Below are 22,273 nucleotides of genomic sequence, written 5' to 3'. Positions count from 1 at the left end.
TGGCAGGCCCCGCAGGTGGCTGTGAGGGCACTGCCCCCCCGCAGCGTGCGCAGGGGGTTCTCGCGGCCGGCCAGCGCCGGAGGGCTCGGATGGCCGCCCGGGCCGCGGCCGGTGGCGGTGGGCAGCGTCTTGGACTCGCTTTTTCTTTCTTCTCCATCTTTTCTCTCGTTTTCTTCCCTGCTGCTGCCGCCGCTGTGGTTCTGCGGGCGACGGCGGCGTGTCTGTGTGCTCGGGTTTCTCAGCGGCTGGCGGCTGCAGCTTGGGCGGCCACCCGGGCCTTCTGGCGACGGTGGGTTGTGGCGCTCCGGATTCGCGCTCGGATTTTTCGGCGGTGCTCCGCACGCTGGGCGCGGGAGAGCTGAGCGCTGACTCCCCCCCCGCCGCGCTGATGGGCTGCAGTGGGGGTGTTCGCGCTTCCACCGGCGGCACAGAAGAAGGAAGCTCAGAGAGCGCAGAGGGGCCGTAGAAAGGAGGTTTTGCGGCCGCCCGCAGCAGTGCTTTTGACGCCGGCGGAGTGGCACAGGCGGGGGCGGGTGGTCTCTGCTCGCCTGCCGCTTTCCCGTTGGCAAAACCCGTGTGCTCAGCTCCGCTGGTGGCAGGCGCTCAAACTTTTCTGGAGAGGGAGATCTCTGGTTCACAAACTGCTCCTGCCCGCGGCTAAAGTCGTCCAAGGGTCCAGGCAGAGCCGAGGGAGTGCTACGCTGCTATCTACGGTCCCATCCCCCAGTCTCTCATCTTGTACAAAGGAGGCACTCCTGGCATCTAAGTTTTCCATCCCGGCCTCACTGTTCTCAGACTGGCACTGTTCCAGCGCTTTAAAAATCACTCTCCAGGTTGCTGCTAAGCTGCACGCGCTGGTATTTCCCACAGCTAGCTCAGTCCACAAGTGGTCTCCCATTGATAGCCAAATTTCAAGATTAAATGCATTATTCATAGCCATAGTAAAACTTTGCGCTTTCAACCACTGGAACAAAGCGCGCATATCTTCTTCAGGAATACAGAGTCCCATGCGCGGCAAGGCATCCTGCCATGCAAGGTAGATAAGCTGTTCATTAGCTGAAATGCAGTTCCCCATTATGAGAACTTTATCTTGACGGCTTCACGAATGCAATGATGCAGACGCAGTGGCTTATCCCGGGACTTTAAGCTCTATGCTTCGTCAAGATAAGCCGTTGCAAGCCCGCTCACCGGCAGGGCTCCACTATCCCATTGGTTTCAAAACCAGCTCTCTCTAGGAAAGCCCGGGAGAATTTCCACTTACCCCTCTGGGGGGAAGGGCTGGCTCTTTGCCCGCTCACTGCTTACCCTCGGCGGTTTAGCAGATTCACGTCATGCTGGTTGTTATCAGACCTCGAGGGTTACTAGATGCACATCACGTCGCAGTCACCAGATGTCGCTCTATTAGGAACGGCTGGGTAGAGACGACACAGACTCTCATGGAGTCAGAACAGGAGAATTTTTCTAGTTTATTGCTTCGGGTCTCTTTATAGTCCGATACGTGGAAAGTACAGAGAGGAAACTCTTATTGGTTAGTAAACTGCTACATCACCATCATTGGTCAGTGGTGCACACCACCCCCTGACTTTCTCCTGCAAAGAAAACAAGAGACAGACAATAACACCTGCAAGGGCTGTTTTCTGTCTTTGAGGATTGTTTTTAAATCCTCCCATGAATTTCTCAGGTTAGCTCTCAGGCACGACTGAGAGCTATGTGGCCTGTAATAACTACAGGCACTCTGGTTCAGATTTAGCATCCATATCCAATAGCTGGGATGGGCCACCCTCTAAACTTCATCATCATCATCTCCAGAAGATGGGACTGGAAAACTTGACCTCCCCAAAAATGTTGTGGGCCAATCCTGGACCTTCATCATGACCATGATCATTATCATCCCCAGGAAATGGGTGGGCCAATCCCTGACCTTCATCACCATCATCCTCAGAACATGGAGTGGGACAACCTCCCCCTCCTCCTTCACCCTCCCCACCAACATGTGCTGGGGTCCCACCAAGTCCTGTTTCAGCATCCCCATTACTTGCTGCCCATGTGGTCCACTGGATGTCCCAGTAGTTGAGGGTGGTATAAAACATCTTGGAGTCAGTGGTCAGCACAGCCTGGAAGGTGTTGCCCTATGGAGAAAGGTCTCAGAGGTCAAGAATGAGTCATGAAGGTAATGGATGGGTTTAGGAGGTCAAAGATAGGTGTGTTGACAAATGCCAATGGGCACTTGAGTGACCTTCAAGCCCCATGGACCATGGACCTCACCTTTTCAGAGGTGGAGCCATAGTAGGCCATGGGGTCCCAAGTGGCCACCAAGGCCCAGGTGGTGGTGAAGGGGCTTTTGGGGAAGTACTGGCTGATGTCTTGGCTGATGTCCTCCAACAGCACCGCGTCGGTGGTCTGGTGGTAGAAGATGTCCCCACGTTGTCCACACATTTTCCACATCTGCCCAGTATGGAGCCATGAAAGGGTGCCCATCCACCAGAGGGAAGGGGTCAGGGGTGTATTGTTTGATGGGCTCATCGAAGGAGATCACCCCATTGTTATTCACCTGGAGGTGACACCAGGAGCAGGTGGCTGCAACAGCTTGACTTGGGTTGTGTGGTCCTTGAGAAGGACCACCATCCATAGGGACCCTCAACATGTATCAACACCCCAAAATCCACCACACACAGGACTCCCCCAAGACCCACCATCCACAGGAACCTTCACCCACAGGATCCCACAACACCCAAAGAACCCCTCAAGATCCCTCAACCTCCCAAGAACACACCACCCACAGGACCCCCCAAACATCAGATCCATAGAACCCCCTAACAGCAACCACCCCCAGGAACCTCCCAAGACCCACCAATCCCCCCAAGACGCACCCCTCAAGGACCCTCAAAAATCCACCACCCACGTGATTCCACAACACCCACCAAGATCCCACATACCCCAAGATCTACCCAACATGGGAAGATCCAAAAACAACCAACTGCCCCAAGACCCACCAGCCATATGACCATGGACCACACCATGACCCACCATCCTCAGAACCTCCCAAGCTCCTTCAACCCTCCCAATACCACCAGCCCCTCAAGTTCCCCACCCATCTGAAGATGTTTCAGTGCCCAAGGATAAAACCCACTATGAATTTAAGAAGGGTTGATTTTGAGGGGATACACACACATACACACAGACACTCACCCACATACATGAGTGAAAAATTAAGTAGAAATGGAGCAAAAATTTGGAAAAATGGAGGAATTTCTGAAAAATATGGAATTTGGGGTGACCTACAAACACAGTTTGGTATGTTTTCCCATAGAAGGTGAAGGGAACGGAGGGGGTGATCTCGGATGTCCCATCATCGTGTTTGGGGTTGCTTTCATCCTCCTGGTGTGTCCCATAGGAATAGAGCAGGCATCCTATGGGAAAAATTGGATTTGGGAACTGCCCCCAAATTCCTACCCAAATACATAGATTTTTTGGGGGGGTGGGGGGGGGGGGTAACCAACCAAATTTGAGGTTCCCGTGGTCTTGGTTATCTGAAAATGGATGTGTCTTCTCTTGGGTTTTCATGGTGAAACTGGGGTTAATGGGAATGACCCCAGTGGAATTACATGGGGAACAAATAGGTTTTGGGAGAATAGTGGGAAAATGTTATGATGTGGGTTGGATAAAGTTTGATTTAGGTATAAATAATGTTTTTTTAGGGCAAAGCCCCCAAAATTCACCTTTTTCAGGTGAGGTTTTGATGTCCACCATGGAAACTGAAGAAGAAATAGGAAGGAAAATGAGTTGATTAATCATTTGTCCAAGAGGTATGAAAATAACAACACTTTTTCAGAAGTAAACATTTACCTAATATTAGGAGGAAGAAAACACCAGAGGGTGACATCCTTGACCCTAAAATAACTGTAAAAAACAAGAAATCTTGAAAAAAAACCTATAAATATAGCCCAAAAAGCAAACCAACGACCCTCCCCAAAAGAGATAATGCAGTAAAATGAAGTTCCAGAGGCAAAAAAAATCACATTAAAACACTAAACACACACTTTTTCCAGGAATTTTGTGGGGAGGGCTGTGTGTATGTGTGGTACTTTAGACATTTTAAAAAATAATTAAAGTTTTTGAAAAGTTGGCTTTTTAATTTAATTATAGTACATTTTAAAGTATTAATATAATTTAATTCAAGAGATTTAAATTTTTTATTTAATTTTTAATTCATTATGATTGAATTTTAATTGAAAATTTTAAGTGAACATTATTTAATTTCATTTCAACTTTTAATTCTAAATACATTGCCTTTTTATTTAATAGAGTTTTCAAATTAATGCTGTTTTTACTTCTATTTATTTGGGGTTTTATTTAATTTTTATTTAATTGAAACTTCAGTTTTTGCTGTTTGTATGAATGAAGAAATTTTTCCCCTTCTGTGCTCAAATTCAGGATTTTTTGCCTTTTATTCTGAATAAAATGAGGATTATTTACATTTTTTCATGCATTTATAAGTCATCTAAAGGCACAAATCTTCCTTAAATTAATGAAAAATAAGGATTTTAAAGAGACAGTATTCCAAGGAATACCAAAATCCCACTGGAATAAATATTCCTCACCTGGAATTCAATGTCGTGAAGAACTGCAGCCTGAAAATGAGCTCAAACATCCTCAAATGCTGGCTTTTGCCTTGTCCTGCTGCTTTCATTATCAAAACAAAAACCATGGAAACAAGGAATTTGCCAGCTTTCCACTCATGCAATCTCTCTGAGCTCTCCCAGGATTCTTTAGGAAGGGGAATTTAATCACGTGTTGAGGCTATAATCATGTGTTAGGGATTTTGGGCTCCTCCAAATGTATTTTTCTTCCAGATGTATTTTTTTAAGCACAGCAAAGACTTCAATAATTTTGGAGTTCTGGAGACACCTCTGGATTCCTCCTCATCCTGTGTGGGGTTTGTGCCCCTTTCCAAACTTTCAGCTTTCATCCCTGACTTAATTATTTGAAACAAAAATGTACTTTTCAAATAATTTTAAATTATAGATCCTTTATCTCCTTTTTTTATTATGGGGAAGAAAATAGATTATCCCTGTTTATTTGGGATGTTGAGGACTTTTTTGTTGCTATTTGAGGCTGAGAAAAATCATTATTATGTACTTTGGCCTTTTTTTGTCCAGGAAGAAAAAAAAATGTCCTTATACACTGGAATTCTACTTTTTGGAAGAAAAAATAACCCTTTAAACCACCATAATTTTCAGTGTGGTTTCTTTGTTTCTTCTAAAAATAAGTTAATATCTCTGTTGTTAGGGTTTTTTTAAGGGAAAAAACCTCTTATTCTCTTTATTCTATGGAAAAAAATTCTTGTTCCTCATTTACCTGGCATTTCAAAAGTATTTTTTGCAAGAAAATCCTTTATTATGTAACTCCTTTCTTCTTCTTATTTTTCTAAAGGAAAACCCATTCATTTTCATGTATTTTAAAAAAAACTCATTTTTCCCAGTTACATATGGGGTTTTTTAAGCACTTTAAAGTTTTGGGTTTTGGTTGTTTTGTTTTTTTTTGTCTAAGAGCTGGGCTTGGACTTCTCCAGAACCCTCAGCTGGGACTTCTCTCATTAGTTTTGGGAAAAAGTCAGACAGATTTCGGTCTGTCTCCCTGGAGACAGTGGACCGGGGTTCAGAGCGGGGCAAGAACTCTGAGGAATTCACTGGAATTTTGAGGGAATCCCTGGAGGAGTGTCATCTGGGATGCCCCTGTGCATTCCCCTCACCTATGTATGTTCCACACCCCTCGTGGGACCTCATCAGTGGCAAGATCCACCTACCCCCTCCCAAATTCTTCAGAATTCTGGGGTCAGTTTCTCCACCCACCCCCCTCCAGCCCAGTGTGATGAATGGTCAGAGTTTAATACCCTCCCCAATTCCCCAGTCTCACTCCTTGCCCACTCCTTGCAAATAACCCCAGGACATTCCTGCAAGGAATAAAATTCTATGTGATTTTGTAGGAGAGAGCTAACAACATTGGTAAATTTCTGCCAGGGCCTTGCAGGGAGGGGCAACAGAATTCCAAGGAAAGGTTAATGCTGGCACCTTGTGTCACTGTTTTCAGTGTCTGGTGACAAGAGGCATGAAAACTGGACAGTGTGAAATTTCTTGCTCTTTCTAACTTAGCGCATCATGGAGAGGTTTGTTTGGTTCGGGGCTCGTTTGTTCTGTTTTCCTCCCTGATTTAACGCTTTATCACAATACATGGCTTATATCTGCACTGCTAATGCTGGGATGAACTACAAAATTGTACTTGCTAAAAATCTTGCTGAATGCTGGTTTTAAAGCTTATTTGCTTTACTATCTTCTTCTTTCGGGATATGAATACTGAATGGATCATGACCATTCTGATTAGTGTTAAATACTGGTTCTCCTTTTCTCTAGATTGGACCAAACTTTCAGTTCAGGTGAGAGATTTAGATATGAAGTCTGAATTAAAGTAACTGTTTTCTTCTGAAATCCAGTAGCTTCCCTCTATCCTTTGTGAGAAACCACCTTGCTGTCCTCCTAGCCACAGGTGCCTGGGAAAAGGCACAATATGGAGAGTAATGACTTTCAAGGCCATCCAAAATTCTGGATGGATCCCTTGCTGAGTATCCAAATTTTAGCTCCTGAAGAATGCTCAGGATAGCAAAAAACTGGCTTTTTAAACAGCTGAAAGCAGAACTTTGGATACCCATTAGTTGCAAACCTTGGCCTTATAACGTGGTGCTGTGAATATTTGTTGCTGCGTTTGGCCTCGTGAGGATGTTGTTGTTCTTGTAATGCAATCACAACCAGCAAGAATTACAACAGAGAGAGAGAACATCCTTCCCTGCCTCTTTCCTCTTGTACTGATCACAGAACACTGAATTTAAGCCTTACTCCTTTCTGTCTCAGCAGCTTGTGACCCTTAACACAATAAATTCTTTGTTTTTCTAGTTGGAGGGAGTTGACACGCCAGCCACATTTGCCTTCTGGAACCTTCACTCCACATCATTCCAACAGGGTGGCTTCTGTCACCTTACCGCAAAGCCCCTGGAAAGAGCTGTGCATAGGGCTGTGATGCAGAACATAGTGAAGCACTGATCTGATCTGATGATCCTGTGTTTCCTTTCTCGTCGTACTAATGAACTCTGCACGCAGCTGGAAAAAGCACTGCCTGAAGGATCGTCTGTCCTGCCCAAGGACAGCCTCTGTTGGGAGAGGAAAACAGGCATGACATATTTTAATCAGTGTCCCTAAAGTGTGGCAAAGACAGCCCGACCCTGTTATGGCTCACCACTACCGACACCTGCCTGCTGCTGGTGTATGGCTGGTGCACGGAGCCAGACCACCTGACTGGCCACTGGATGCTGCTTCTCTCTGTTTGACTCCTTCAGTAAACCTGCTGGGGATGCCAGCAGGCTTTCTAAAAAGGCTCTGCAAGCCCCGGTGATGCTGCACGGCTCCCATTCGCTGCTCTACAGTAACAGGACCTCAGTTATGGTTTAGTGTTTCACTGAGTTTATTCATTAGTATCCAGGTTTGTAGTGAAAGTTCCTGTATCTGCTCTCTGCTGGTGTCTCTGCTTTTAAATCCCTCTACTTAAATTTCTTGTGCCCCCTAATTAGCGTAGAGAGAAGGAGACACTGGGTGCACCTCACTGATTGACACTTGGGTTTTATTTATCATTAATTGCGTTAAATCTTTTTGCAATGGAAAGAGAAGCAAATGCAAGGATACACACAAAGAATCTGATTTACAGCTTTGTAGTAAAAATCTGATCACACATTATTAAAGTTGTAATTCAACTGGCTTGTCATACTTTAGAAAATGAAAAAGTAAAATAAGAAATAATCTATTTTAAATAGGCTTGTCTGTGACTGCTCCATCAAAACTAGCATTCTTTTTTGTTAGCAAAGGCTCCTTTAAAAAAAAAATCTACCCATAAAATGAGGAAGAGTACATTATTACTGCTCAAAATTTCCTAGAGATAAAACTCAGAGAACATAAGATTTCAAAAATTCCACTTTCATTCCCTTACTTATTTCAAGAAATAACAATTTCCAATGCCTAAAATAGCTTAAAAAAGTAAGGTCATATGTTTTTCTTTTTTAAACTGAAATTGACATAATTTAGAATAACTCAGTTTATTTTAACATTTATTTGATTTCAAAGTTTTAAGAGTTAAAACTATAGATTTCTTGGCAAAAACAAAAATTCTGAATTAGCAAAGGGTTTTAAAAGATGTAAAAAAATCTTAGTCACAACTCAGTTCTACGTTATCTGGAACAGATGGAAGGCTTTGAGCACATCCTGATACTGACAGTAGCTCCACTTTCCTATGCATGTGTGGCTTTACAAGCAACCATTTAAGTCCTGGATCTGAATCACACATGCAAACCAGTCATGAAAAAAAGCTGCTCTGTCAACAGAACATTTTAGGATAAAATTTCAAGTATGTACCAAGCATTTATCTGTGACTGAATTATATTTGTATTAGGATGCATCTGTATATAGTGGTGTGAATCAAAAATCTGCCAAGATGACAGCTGTATCATGCTCTGGAAAGTGGACCAGCACTGCATTAGAAAGGAATTTTATTTGCTGCCAGCAGTTTCCAGCTACAGTCAAAACCAAGAAAAAATTACACAACTAACTTATTCTGAGAAGCTATTTATTTTGATCAGACTGTAGCTTCCTTTTGTGATGGCATTGAATACAATGTACTCAGGCTTTCTACAACACACAAAAGCCTAAGAGCAGCCAGGTGAAGAAGATTTTTATCAAAAATCATGTTGACCATTGACCATTTAAGATTCACAGTGGGTTAGAAATAACATTTTCAGAAGAACTAACGTTTTTTTGACTCCAGGTATTGGTGAGATCTGGTTGAAATAAGCTTTGTATTAGAAAATTCTGTGGGAGAGAAATTCAGTGTTCTCCACAAAGCAGATGGGGAAGCTAATGGCTATTGTACTCCTCTTTTTTCTTTTAATTTCCTGCAAGGCAATCAAGGCAATCAGATCTGATTAACTGTGACTCACTCAACAGTCTTGTTGCTGCTTTATGCATTATTTGTGCTACTGGTTTACTTCTCACAGCCTGTCAGCAGGCTTTGAACTGGGACTGAGGTTTAATTGGACCTGTGTACAATTAAGAGGGACAAGCAGATTCACACTTTTTTTTTTTTTTTTTTTTTTTTTTTTTTTTTTTTATCAGGGAGGGACTCTACATCGCTGCTAAGGTGTCTGGCCACTAAGATGTCCAATTAAATCAAAGATGATATTCAGTAACTTAGAAAGCCAAATTTCACAAATTTTGTGCAGATGCTCTACAGGATTCAGAAGAGTAGATCTTGTACTAGTGTGTAATTTCAGTCTTGAACTTATTTTCTGACTGTTTACCCCTAACACAAATGGTCTGATTCTCTTGTGGAGAAATGTCTCCATTCTCTGTACGCAGTGCATGAAAATGAAGAGAGGAGAAGAGACAGGAAAAAAAAGATGCAGAACTTTTTGCTGTCTCAAGTGACAAGAACACTTACGACAATGATTAAGTGCCACCTTAAAGGGATGTTCCCTGTCAGAACCAGACTCTGCCTAACTTGCAATGACAGGAATTTGTTTACAAAAGCATGCATGTCTTTGTCCTCTATGAAATATTAAAGACCATCTCTAATTTTAACATCAACATGACAGATAATTTCATCTATCTTTTATAATGTCCTTTTACATCTGGTGTCTTTCTTTACTCTTACTGGCAGATTCCCGTGTTCAACACTGTTCAGCTTTGAGTCTCGACATGGTAAAATGCTTCCAGAAGGGTGCTGCTGTCTTCTGCCCTCAAAATAGCCTCTGCCTTCCCCAGGTGATTACTGTCACCTTGTTTTGAATTTCCTTGAAAGTTCAGGTACCAAGAAACTCCTAGGGTGAGCTAACTCTCAGAGTGACTTCCCATACTGACAGAGGCAGTCTGGCTGTGTATGGCTGAGCCAAAGGGAGCAAGGGTGAGGCAAAGGTGCAGAGGGAGGTCTCTCTGAGGCATTACAATTCTGAGAAGAATTTTTAAAACACCTGGTTCATACCATCTGTGCTATCCATGACTGTTAAATAAAACAAAAAGTAATGTTTCTGCACTGCACTGGGCTGAGGTGGAGATTTCCTCATAAAAACATTTATGGGGCTATGTTTCAGATCTGGGACCAAAAGAGTATGTACAACACACTGGTGATTTATTATTGCTGAACAGTGTTTGAACAGCATCTACACCTTGTTTGCTTCTCTGTGCTCTCCCAGGGAAAAGGTGGGGTTTGGAAAAGTGATGGCATTTGGAACAGCTGGGTATCAAAGTGACTCAAAGCAATATTCTGTATCATCCAGGACCATGCTCAGTGGTGAAAACTGCAAGAGGTGGAGAGGAACTCTTCCTAAAGTAACCACTTCATGGAGACTGTCTGAGCCCCAGTTTGCTGGTGAGAGGTGGGTAGGTGATTGACTTTGCATCAGTTTTCTTTTTTTTTTTTATTCCCTCCTTATTTATCAGATGGTCTTTATCTGAACCCATGAGATTCTCATGCTTTTGCCCTTCTGTTTCTCTTCCCTGCCCTTCTGGCAGAGACAGCTCAAGCAAATTACTGTTTACCTATGAGGGACTTACCCAAACGAAACAGAATAAAGAAAGACTCTCTTTCATTAAAAAGGCTGAGGGAAATGAAAGGCCAACAGAGGAACACTGGACTGAGTATAGAAACATTTCTCAATTGTGCTTGATGGTGGTGGCTACATCAAAAATGTTTGGAATCAGACTTTTGTAGTTCTGGGCAATAGAATTTTGGCCTGATTGTAACACCACTGTTCCAGTCTTGTCAAGCAATTTACCAGGCATTTATCTGTAATTGTTGAGTTTCTATAGGCAGTCTAGTACTCTCCAATTATCTGTGTTTTGGGAAATTATGGATATGGCTTAAGCCAAGCAAAATTCTGCTGACTAGAAGTAACACAAGTGTGTAGGCACATTAGAATGTACTGTAGAGCAAAACGAGTAGATCTGCACAACAAAACATTCAGGACTAACGTTCACATCATACAGATTCAGCGTGTTCTAATTAGAGTAAGCCTAGGCTGGTCCTGTGGACTGAAAGGCTGAAGGAGGTGAAGCATTTTAGGAGACCCTCTGGATGTCAGGGTTTGGTTAAGTCTTTTCCAGAAAAAAGCCTATCACCATGAACTGAAAGGGCTCCATGAAATGAATGTGTCATACATGAATATGACTGGGAAATTCACACTTGAGCCCAGCTGAAGTGGTAATACACCTGTGTTATCCAGAAGGAGATACAGAGTTCCAGAAATAATGTTACCTTCTTCTGAAGCCACAAGCAATACCAACTCCTTTCACTAAAATTTAAATTAAGGCTCACAAAATGTAAGGCATAATGTATTGCAATTGATTTTAAGGATTCATGAGGATCTACAGTTATGGGTGTTTTTGTCTGTGATGAGACCTGTGGTCTTTGCACAGGTCCTGCCTTCCTGTCATTATTTGGGAGACATTACTTTCAAGAGGTCTAAAGAGGCTGGGCAGATTTACCAAACTAATTTGTATTTTTCTGCTGTTACGTTTTTGTTTCGTTCCTTTTAAGGGAAGGGCTGTTGGAAAGAAATGACCTGATCTTACATCCACATGAGGTGATGCAGGGCAGGACACAGTGGCTCTAACCATGGATTCCAGGGTGACGGCTGGAAGGGATTTCTAGGTGATCCAGCTGGACTGTACTCTCCTAGCCAAAGAGTAGAATTCAGTTTGGAATGTCCAGTCTAAAGCCACTGAGCCGTACTTCAGTGAGATTAAATGTTTGTGGTTACTGGGAACTACTGGCAGAACACATCTGACATTACTCTCTTGAAAAACCAGAAAGTACGCAGGAATTGTGGTTTGGTTTTTTTTTTGTTGGGTTTTTTGTTTTGTTTTGTTTTGGTTTTTTTGTGTAGAATGTCAGAGAGAGAACTTGAATAAAGAACTTGTCTCCTTGGCTTTTTCTCTGTTAAGTCTATCCATTTCCAGCTGCTGGGGGAAGTGAGGCAGTGCCAGAGACCAGGGCCTTGTCCTGGAGCTCTCAGGTTGTCACAGGTATGGGAATTCAGTCATCAAGTTCCTTACAGTGCCATCAATACAATGCCGAAAACAGCCTTTTGGTCAGTAAAATAGTATTTTTGATATCATTTGGGCCAAAGAAATTATTTTCTTCACATCTCTGCAAGAAGAGGCAGGTGTTGACCATCAGTTTACAATGTGACAAAGCAACCAGAGGTAACCTCAGAGTCTCTGGAATTCACAGAATTCACAGTAAATGTGGGTGTGCACAAGTCTGGCAGATACCTCTGGGGACCCTACAGAGATCCCAGTCCAAAAACATGCAACTTGTGCAGGGTAGGATATCCCCTCTCCTGTGAAGGCAGCAGGGTCTTGCACAGTCAGAGTCAGCCTCAGCACCTGCTGATGCCCACTGTTTTCAGTGTGACTCCTCTAATAAGTATTAATTATTTCTGTGCATAGCTCTTTCAGTAGTTACCACAGACTTACTCCATTTTACACATGGCAGAGGAGGTTAATGACCTGGAATCTCACAAGCACTGTATCATAATTATGTCAGTCATTAAACCTCTAATGGTATGTTTGAAATATGGAAGAGGCAAAAGCTCATCTTGCTGTTCTCTCATGCTCCAAGCTGCCTTGAACATTTTCATACTTGGTGAACTCAGGAGAGGCCAAGGATATTAAACTCCATGTAGAAATAAGGCTGTCAGATCAGTGGTGTGTTTCATCTTTCTCTCGCCTCTAAAATTAGCTACATTTGTAGGGAGAATTATTGTCATGTCTAAAGAATGGCTTGGCTGGTGAGTGAGGACATGCTGGCTGCATTCTCCCTGGTCAGTGGCTGGTTTTACACCTGTGGATGTGCCACTTCAGCCTTTTGTGTCTTTATTTGTTCTGCCATGTACTTTCATTAATGACTGCAATTGAATGAATTTCAGCACAGAGCTGTAGGATCAGGACAATGAGCCCCTCGTTTGCTGCTGTTGTACCAAAAATTTTTGCAAAGCCAGGCAACGAGTCAGTGACCACCTAGAGTTTTTCTGGTAGTACAAAACTGTTGTGGTGTGGACACCTGGATTTCATTCATTCCAGCTTCATTTTAACACTACTAAATACAGGTAAGTAAATAGGTAAGTTTTCCCTGAATTTTATGTCTAGTAGCAGTTCAAATTTCTTCCTCACCCACAGAAATTGAAAGCTGCTGAGTAACCAGCAGGGTGGGTTTTACCCTTCTGTCAGCCTGCTAAAGGTTTTGAGCTTATCACAAATTTTGATTTTGAAATATCAATTTAAGAAAACCAAAACATAGATAACATACATTTTCACTGAAACAGTTCCTTTCAGTTTTTAAATTTCAGAGGGATAAAGAGGAAAATCTTGAGAACGCATCGTTTGCCAACATGTGTGATGATATTGAAGTACAAAAGTATTGTGATCAGATATTTAAAGAAACCAGACTTGTTCATTTATTTTTAACATTCTTTGTTTTATTTATTGTTAATTAAGTTCTGACTAAAAATTCTGTTTACTCAGTAGCTTTCAATTTCTGTGGTTAACAAAGGTAAAACACATTTTTATAGATTAAAATCCCAAATATTTTTTAACAATAATGATTAAATCTACGGTTCTAAATTTACAGGTTATACTAAATAAAGTGTTTTATTTAGTATAAATAATATTTATACTATTATTTAATAAATATTTAATTATTAAATAATTTTAAGCACACATTTCTTTGATCAGTGAGTTTGCTTGACATTTTCCCTCAAACAATTCAAAAATCATTCTGGTAACTACAGAAAAACACACTTATTGTCCTGAATAGCTTTATTATTAACAATTGTTAATAAGTTTAAATTGATCTATAGCTTCTGAAAATTTGGGGATGAAACCTCAAAGTTCACTTATTTAAAGGGGAGGAAGAAAAATGACAATTATTATTTTTTGAAGTTATGAAAGAAAAGCGAAAGAACAGAATGCATTCATAAGCAAGAGGGATGAAACACTGACAATGATACTATTGAAAGATTCCTGTTAACAAGACTGCTCCTAATACAAAAATATGTTTTAAATGGCTTCTTGGAATTCTCATTAGTTGTAGATATCATTAGGAAAATAAAAAAGCCAGAAATAAAATTATTTTGAGCAGGTTTTTTTTTTTTTTTTACAAATGTTACTGATTTATGTCTTCATGTAAAAATTTTTATTACATATCTTGATTTTTAATGCCATATCACAGGCTAACTCCTGGTTTTCTTAGGAAAACATTTATTTTAAGACAAGAGTTCAAAACTGTCAGAAAAACTTGGTAACTCATCTGCTTTTCCCATTGTGATTCCTTTACCAAGCAATTTCACACTTTGTGGTTTTATGCTGATTAAAAAAAAAAAAAAAAAAAAGCTCAGAGCAAATTCTTCTACCACTCTTTGTGTTCATCATCTTTATTCATTAGTTTTTACAAAGAGTTGCATGACTGCATTTCTGTGCCAAAACTTTTTAACCAAACTCAAATGTTTGGTTAAAAAACTCTGCTGGAGTTAGCAAAAACTGAAACCAAAACCAAACCAAAACCAAAACAAATAAACAAAAAAAAGGAGCACTTGCCATTTTGGAGTTTATTGTCAGGTATTGCTGATGTTTAATTTTAACTATGTTAATCTAGAAGTTATGTGGCAAGGGCATGGTGGTACCATGAGACCAGATAACCAGACTGAGCAATATTTGAATAATAATCTGAAGCATTTGGTAATGTTTAGGGTTGGTTAGGTTTTGGGTGCTTTTTCTGTTTTTATGTAAGCTATTTAGGAAATCCCATTAAGGAGAAAAGTAGAATGATCTGCTCTGAAACGTCAACTCTTCTATGGTGAAAAGCATACCTTGGGGGTCAGAAACATACTCCAGCTCCTGTTTCATATTTCTTAGGACTCCTGTAGAATTATGAAATATTCTTTTCCATTTTCCCTTAGTAATCAATCATAGCAAGTGTTTGTCACTGCATTGGTATTGGTATTTATGCTGCACCTAAATCTGCAAAAACACAGTGGCAAATCACATCTTCTTTATGTGCAGAACAGTGATGTAATATTGCTACTTAAATTTCACTTCACTTAAACATCCCTGCCTTGAGTTGTTCCCTGAGCAGTGTAATCAGCAAAAGTGGGCCCTCTGTAAAGTAATTGATTAACAGTCAGAAATCTGCACCTTTCATAATGAACTGATAATGCCTTGCATGCCTTGCCCTGTGCTTGTGAAATTTTATACTGCAAGCATTTAAACAATACTGTGAGTATAAGTGGCATGGTGTGTGGCTATTCTTCCTAATTCTTATATTTTTATTACCTATACATATTTCAGCTATACCTGATGGTGTAGGAATGAGGCCAAAAGTTGGTTTTCTGACAGCTTTTATTTTCCTTTCCTTCTGCAGCTTCTCTATCTTGTCCTCTAAGGTAGTACCATCTCTGTTTTTCTCCTCTTCTGTTTTTGTAGGTGTAACACGGAATCAATCTTATAATGGAATGAAAACCCCCAGAACATATTTTTTCCACAAATTAACACAGTGTGCAGGATTTTTGAGTACTTCCTGATGAATATTGTATCTGATTTGACAGCAAAACTTGAACTATGGCATACCTTGATCAGAAAGCAAAAAATGTAAGCTCCTCTGGAAATACTACAGTGTGTTTCTTCCCAAAGATTTTGCATTTTTTCCAGAACTATGAGCAGGATTTATTTTGCAACAGGGAAGTAACCCTGGAATTTCTGACAAAGATTTCTTACAACTCCATTATTTTATAATTAGCTGAGTGTTTCAGACCTGTTAGAGGAAAATCTGCTGCTTCTCTCTGAGGAAGAAGGAATTCTTAATTTGGGCTGTGAAATTAGGAATTCAGCTACTTGAGGACATAGGTCTGCATTTTGCAATTAATAACTTTTTGGTGAGCCATGATTGGTTTCATTATATGCTTATAAAAATACATGAGCTTTCAAAGATATTTTAACCTTCATTTTTCTTTTGGTGTATAGCTGTATCTGAAGTTTTATTGGTAAAGTTGTAACTGTAAATATTTGGCAACTGGCAATTTGCATTGCATAAGTTAATTACTTTCACTGTGTTATTTACACTCAGTAATGAGATACTTTCTAAAACTAATTAGATGTCCTTGCTTAGTTGCAAAAATCTTTTAAAGGCATTTATAATTCAATGTTCACTGCTTTTTCTATGTCATCTCAGTATCAAAGAGGAGCCAAAACACTTTTATAGTTGAAACAGAACTATTTCCACTTTCTGTTTGGGGACTGGTTGTGTTACCCAGCTTCAGGCACATTGTTTAATCTTCACTTTCATTTGATGACAATAAAGAGGTTTCTGCTAAAGGAAATTGTGGAAAAAAAAGCCATATTCAGTTGTTTTTCGTCATTGACCAGCACCAAGAAAAACACAACTCCTGTACACGGGGAAATTTGCAACTTAGTCTGGTTTCAGAGAGCAGAAGAAATGACCTCTAGTGCGTTGTGTAATTACCCTAATTGACTTCCATTCCTTAATTAAGACTATCTTTTCTCATGGCTTTTGCCTCGTGGAAAGACATTGCTGCTCAATATCATCAGACGAAGAGTAATTTACTTTCTGTATGTATTTTGATGACAGGTACACTCTAAATATTGAGATTTCTTCTTAGACTTTATAACTTCACATGCTTTTGATGCCAAAGTCATTCTGCTGGATGTTTAATTAGAGGATATCAAAGAGGGTTATTTACATTTAATTCCATACTTAGCATTTGGCCTTTTCAGTTTTATGCTAGACTTAAAATTCAACATCCCCACTGTCTGGCATTAATTTTACTTGTAAATAATTTATGTAATTAATTTACTTGATAAGCCTCCCTGTCTCATTTTATGATGCTGTTCTCAACCAAGCTGCTGAAATCTAGCTACGCTGGCAATGGGCTCAGCAAAAGTAAAACACTTTGGAAGTTGTCTCAGTGCCCCAAGGTGGGTGTGGCAGGTGACACATCTTGTCTGATGCTTCAAAAAGTTTAACTGCTTGCAAAGGAAGAGTTACCCATCACTACAAAAATGACATCTAGGCTTGAATAATTAATATCCCTTATAAAAGCTTATGGGACATGATCTTAGACTTACTGACCCTTGGACCTGAGCTGGCATGGTCAGTCCTACGTTGCCACATTCCTTGGGCCTCCTGAAGTCTCACAGCTCTGGTCTAAAGAGCAATTGTGTTAGAGCCATCAGGGGCTGCTCCAGCAGGGAACAGAAAGTCAGACACAGTTAAGAGGAAGCCCAAGGAAATAACATGTCTAGTATGATGGCAAAAAAAATTGACAACTCAGTAACTTTTTAGTTTTTTCCCATTATTTAAATAGTGACATCCATGAGATCTTTTTGATCTGTCTGTCCTTTCTTTCATACAAGGCTGGTAGGTTTTTTGTTTATCAGGCATGGCTATTTTAAAGCAGTGTAATGACAAAGTCTTTTCCCCCTTTGCTTATTTGGTGCAGGGCAGCATCCAGCGGACAGCAAAAGAGAATTTTTAGATAAAATTCTGGGGGAAGGTTCAGCCTTTTTATAGCAAACCTTCCTGTCTCAGTCTTGTTTCCAGCTCTCTGCTACCTCATCCTGCTGAAAATGTATTTCGGGCTTCATTATCCAGTGGAAAGAACAGTTTATGTGCAGAAGGGGTGCACAGGATGAAGATGGTAACAACACTTATTTCAAGTGGATTTGCAAGTATGTTCTGATTGTGTGAGGTACCTATGAACTTGAACTATTTATTCTGCCAGAAGAACTCTAAACTGGTAAATCCTGGGTCTCTGCTTCAGTTGCCTCCCCAGCCCATCCCAGCATTGGCTTCCATGGTGGATGAGTCCAGCTACAGAGCATCAGTCAGTCCTTCAGGAGAAAGGGTCAATGGAAACAAACACCTCAAACTCCCCTGTTTGATGCTTAGCCTTCCTCGTGAATTCCTCCACAGATTTGTCTGTGAATGTCAGGAGACCAGAGAAGGGAGGAAACCTGGGCATGAGGCTCCAGCAATCAGCAAGGTTTTCACATTGCTGCAAAGGGAACTCTCACCACAATATACACACAAGCCACTTTCAGTAAAAAAAATGCCTCATTTTATGGCCAGCAAGCAGCATGGCACATGGGCCTCTGAACAAAAGAGTGAAATATTAAAAATAATACTTACTTACCTCTTGCTGCTGGACACAAAATGAGTCACATGGACGCAGCTCGAGGTGTGGTGAAGGGAAGGAAGAGCTTTAATTCTTCTCTCAGAATTTATAGGTTTCTGACCACGGCTAGGGATTGGATAGTCAGAATAACACCTTCCCAACCGCACTGCCTGTGAGAGATGTCCATCAAAAGATGTGTATCAGAAAGAATGTATACAAATCTGTTTACAGTCACTGTCCTGGGAAAGGATAGTTTAAAAACTATGTCAACAAGATAAAAAAACTGAGTTTTCAGGGCAACATTTACCCAGACAGAAAACACCAAGATGGTTGAGTTGCCAAGTGATTGAGGTGTTTGTGTCAGGAGGAAGTAGTGAGTTTTACGTCCTTCAGCTGATTCGGGATACAATTATAGAATAGGTCTGAAAAGGCAAACAAAAGACTGAGGAAACCTGCCCTGTGGCTTGGCATTTTTTTCCAGTACAGCAGAACTAGGTCAGAAGCTCTGGGATGGATGGGTTATAACTGCTGTTTTTCACTAACTTTACTGAGAATCTCTAAACCATTGGTTCCACAGGGTGCAAATGCTGAGCCAGTAGAATTAATTTATTATATTGTATAAATACTATGCACTAATTTAGACAGGGAAAGAGGAAATTGACTGACCTCATATTCTAAACATTAAATGACTGGAGTTGGGTAGAAACGAGTGTGCTCCTGATCCTCAGTTCACAGGTTTATTTTTTCATTATTTTAGTGAAGCAATGGCTTGTGGTGTAAATACTTTTGCAGAGTCTCATAATGAGACAATTAGAGCAGGGTGGTGAAGTCTCATCAGGGCTGATGACATCAAGGGTCCCTACACAATCCAAGCAGCAGCACTGCCCGGGGTGGGCAAACCCATGGAAATGGTTTTGGGTGGGAATCAGAGAAAGCCCCTTTTCCCAGCTGCCATTGGCCCTCATGAACAAATACCCAATGTGAGCTAGTGACTTTGAAGATCTGATTCTTGCAGCAGGCTTCCACAGCACTCACCTCTGATGTTCCATAGTAGAGGCTTGGATAACTGGCTGCCTGGAAAACCAGCAGGCCAGGCAAACTGAGAAGCAGGAAGGATGATACAAACTGAATTTCCTGAGAGATTCAGGTGCCATCCAGTGAATATCCTCAGTAAGAGAGACCAAACAGCAAAGTAAGGGATTAAGGGGCTGCTGTTGGAAGATTCTTTTGTGAGGACAGAACTTCTGCCTCCTGCAAATGAGAAGTGTATGTTCTGATAATAAAAAGGCGAGTCCAAAGTGGAAAGTTGCCAGGTAAATTAAAGATTTTTTTAACAAAACAGAAGTGGAGTATATCAACTCAAGTAATGATCAACTGTTGCAAGTGTTTCCTGAGTTGTATATTTTGCAAGTATTACTGAGTTTAGATCAGACAGAATATGTCACTGTCTCAGGCAAGAGTTTTTACTGCTCCCAACATGCTGCTGCAAGGACTCTGTTTCAACCAGTCAATTTCCTCGTTTCTTCCTCCTCTCTTTCTTTCTCTTGAGGAAAGAGGATGGAATTCAGAAATATTTCTGACAAACTCTTGTTGCATAATCAAATAATTTTAAAAGACTTGTTTTTCAATTGCAAAATATGATGGTATTGCAGGTATTATCTAAGCAAAATATATGATCTTGTATATGATGAAAGTATATGATAAAGTAAATATATGTTTTTGAATCTCTTTGGAAAAATATCTCTCTTCTTGTCCCTGCTCTGCAGTGTTAAATATTGGAAAATATTAGTGGAAAACTAAAAAATCAGCACTTAAGTGTTTCTGTGAAGAAATCTTTCCTAAGGGATGCAGTAGGAAATGCTTTCTGCTCAGCTAAATATATGAAGTTTGAACATATACAAAATAATACAAATACAAATAATTCCTGAGAGGTACTTACGTGTTTTATGAAGGGAATAAATTTCTGTAATGTGGTGACAGCAGCTTATTGCCTTTTAATATATTTAAAAGACACTTGAGAGACAATTGGCTGCATTGACTGCAGAGGAAAAATTTATTACCTGTTGCACAAAATGGGGTGGACTGCAGGTGGTCCAAGTGTTGGTTACTTTGAATGCACTCAGTCTCAGTCTCTTTAAACTTTTTAAACAAATTTAGATTGCAGCTGTGTGAAATGAATCCATCTGACTTCCTTTTAAATTATTCCATTCGCCTTCTTTCTGCAATGAACAAGCTCTGTGCTAATTGAGTAATGGTTTCTTATTGCAACTCAATCTGCACCAGGGATATTCTGGAAACAGACAAAATGGGCTGTCGGACAGGAAGAATTGGGGGTATTATAACTACAGCTGCAAAAAACTCCAAGCCAACAACAAAAAAGTTTTGCCATCCCTAAGTGCCCAACACTTACTGGGATGCAGGGGCTGCAGCCAAACCAGGAGGCCCAGAGATTGGCTTCCCCCAAAATATCTCTATACTGCAGAACATGTCCCCACAGAGCCCTGCTCTACAGTCATGGCTTTTTCAGCTTTAATGTGAAATGTCCTCAGGGATGCTCTGCAGCAGCTGAAGCTGCAGACAGCTGAGGGATGTCTGTCCATCCCCAGAGTCCCAGCCCTTTCCAGAGCCACCCCTGGCACTGGGTCTGACACTGCTGATCTTCTGCTGTGCCAGGTACCAGTGAATGCAGGACAGAAAGTGCCTGAGTTCCTCCATGCTGCAGCTCCAGGGACTGACAAGCCCACAGGCCTCATTGGTACAAAGCCACTCAACCAGGTTACACCAGCCAGAAGCACAAATCCTCATGTATATGCATATTTCAGTCTGTCTTCCGTGAAGAACTCTTAATTTTGTAAATCTCCCTCTTTGGACGATTATGAACATCCTTTAGCCTTTTAAAATCCTGCCAAACATACATAGATTTTTTCACCTTTCTTGTTTCTTCCTCCTACCCCTATCCCCACCTGCTTTTCTTCACTATTCTTTTGTCATTTCAGACAAGATTAATGATACTGGTGAGCCTGGAGTATTCTTAAAATAAATAGCATTTTTAATTGTTCCATTGTAAGCATAATTTTGGATTTTAATCACTTGGGTTTTGCCTCTCAGGCCCCTCTGGCAAAAACATCCACTGGATATATAGAGTGTGTGACATCTGTGTGAAGCTGCAAGTCACTTCAGCGCTGTTTACCACTACTCACCAATAAAATAAGAAATTGTCTTAGGTTGCAATGCAAGATGTAACCAAAAGTATGTAGTCTATTACCAGCTATTAAAACCAGGTGGGACAGTGTTCTTTATCTCTTCCACAACCCATTCTCTCTCCAGGGGTATGTCTTCTATTAAGTCATTAGTCCCAATTAGGCCCATTAAGTCAGTCACTGCAGGACTGATAAAATTACATCACCCCATTGTGAGATGCTCCATCCAGGGGGAAGAGCCAAGCATTCCTATCTGGACATAATCTGAGACTTGGAACACCACAGCAGCCTTTCTCCACTGGATTCCCAGAGGAAGACTGGACCCATCTACACCACCACTGAACGTTCAGAGGAAAACTACACCCTTCCACAGGATCACTGCTTCAACAGAACCACATCTGTCACTCCAGGAGGACTGCAGCCACCAGACTGCTATCAACACCCTGACCAACAGGGTGTCAAACTGTATTCTGACTCTGTGTTTTTTGTATTACGGCATTTTATTTTAATTTTCCTATTACATTGTAGGTTGGGTTTTTTATATTTATATATACTAGTAGAGAATTGTTATTCCTACTCCTAAATCTTTGCCTGAGAACCCCTTAATTTCAAAATTATAATAATTCAGAGAAAATGGGTTTATATTTTCCGTTTCAAGAGAAGCTCCTGCTTTCCTTAGCAGACACCTGTCTTTTCAAACCAAGACAGAAATAAATTTAAAAATCACCCAATAAATATTTTTCTGTTGCTGTGATGAATGCTCAGTAGCTTCTCTGTATAAAATCAGACTCGG

The 22,273-nt window shown here is 40.8% G+C and overlaps 1 protein-coding gene across 1 annotated transcript; it reads right to left on the bottom strand.

Moving 5' to 3' along the window:
• Positions 1-1,653: 1,653 nt before the first annotated feature.
• LOC107198204 (alpha-tectorin-like) lies at positions 1,654-5,139 on the bottom strand. Its single transcript, XM_033520501.1, is given in 7 exon segments — positions 1,654-2,129; positions 2,266-2,424; positions 2,426-2,551; positions 3,283-3,410; positions 3,720-3,755; positions 3,847-3,900; positions 4,602-5,139. Coding segments are annotated over 6 exon segments (816 nt in total). The 5' UTR covers positions 3,884-3,900; positions 4,602-5,139; the 3' UTR covers positions 1,654-1,799.
• Positions 5,140-22,273: the final 17,134 nt, after the last annotated feature.

This window comes from Parus major, chromosome Z, assembly GCF_001522545.3.
Source record: "Parus major isolate Abel chromosome Z, Parus_major1.1, whole genome shotgun sequence".
In the NCBI taxonomy this organism is placed as follows: Eukaryota; Metazoa; Chordata; class Aves; order Passeriformes; family Paridae; genus Parus; species Parus major.
Note: the sequence above shows the minus strand (reverse complement) of the source record. Positions and strands in the feature narration are given on the sequence as shown.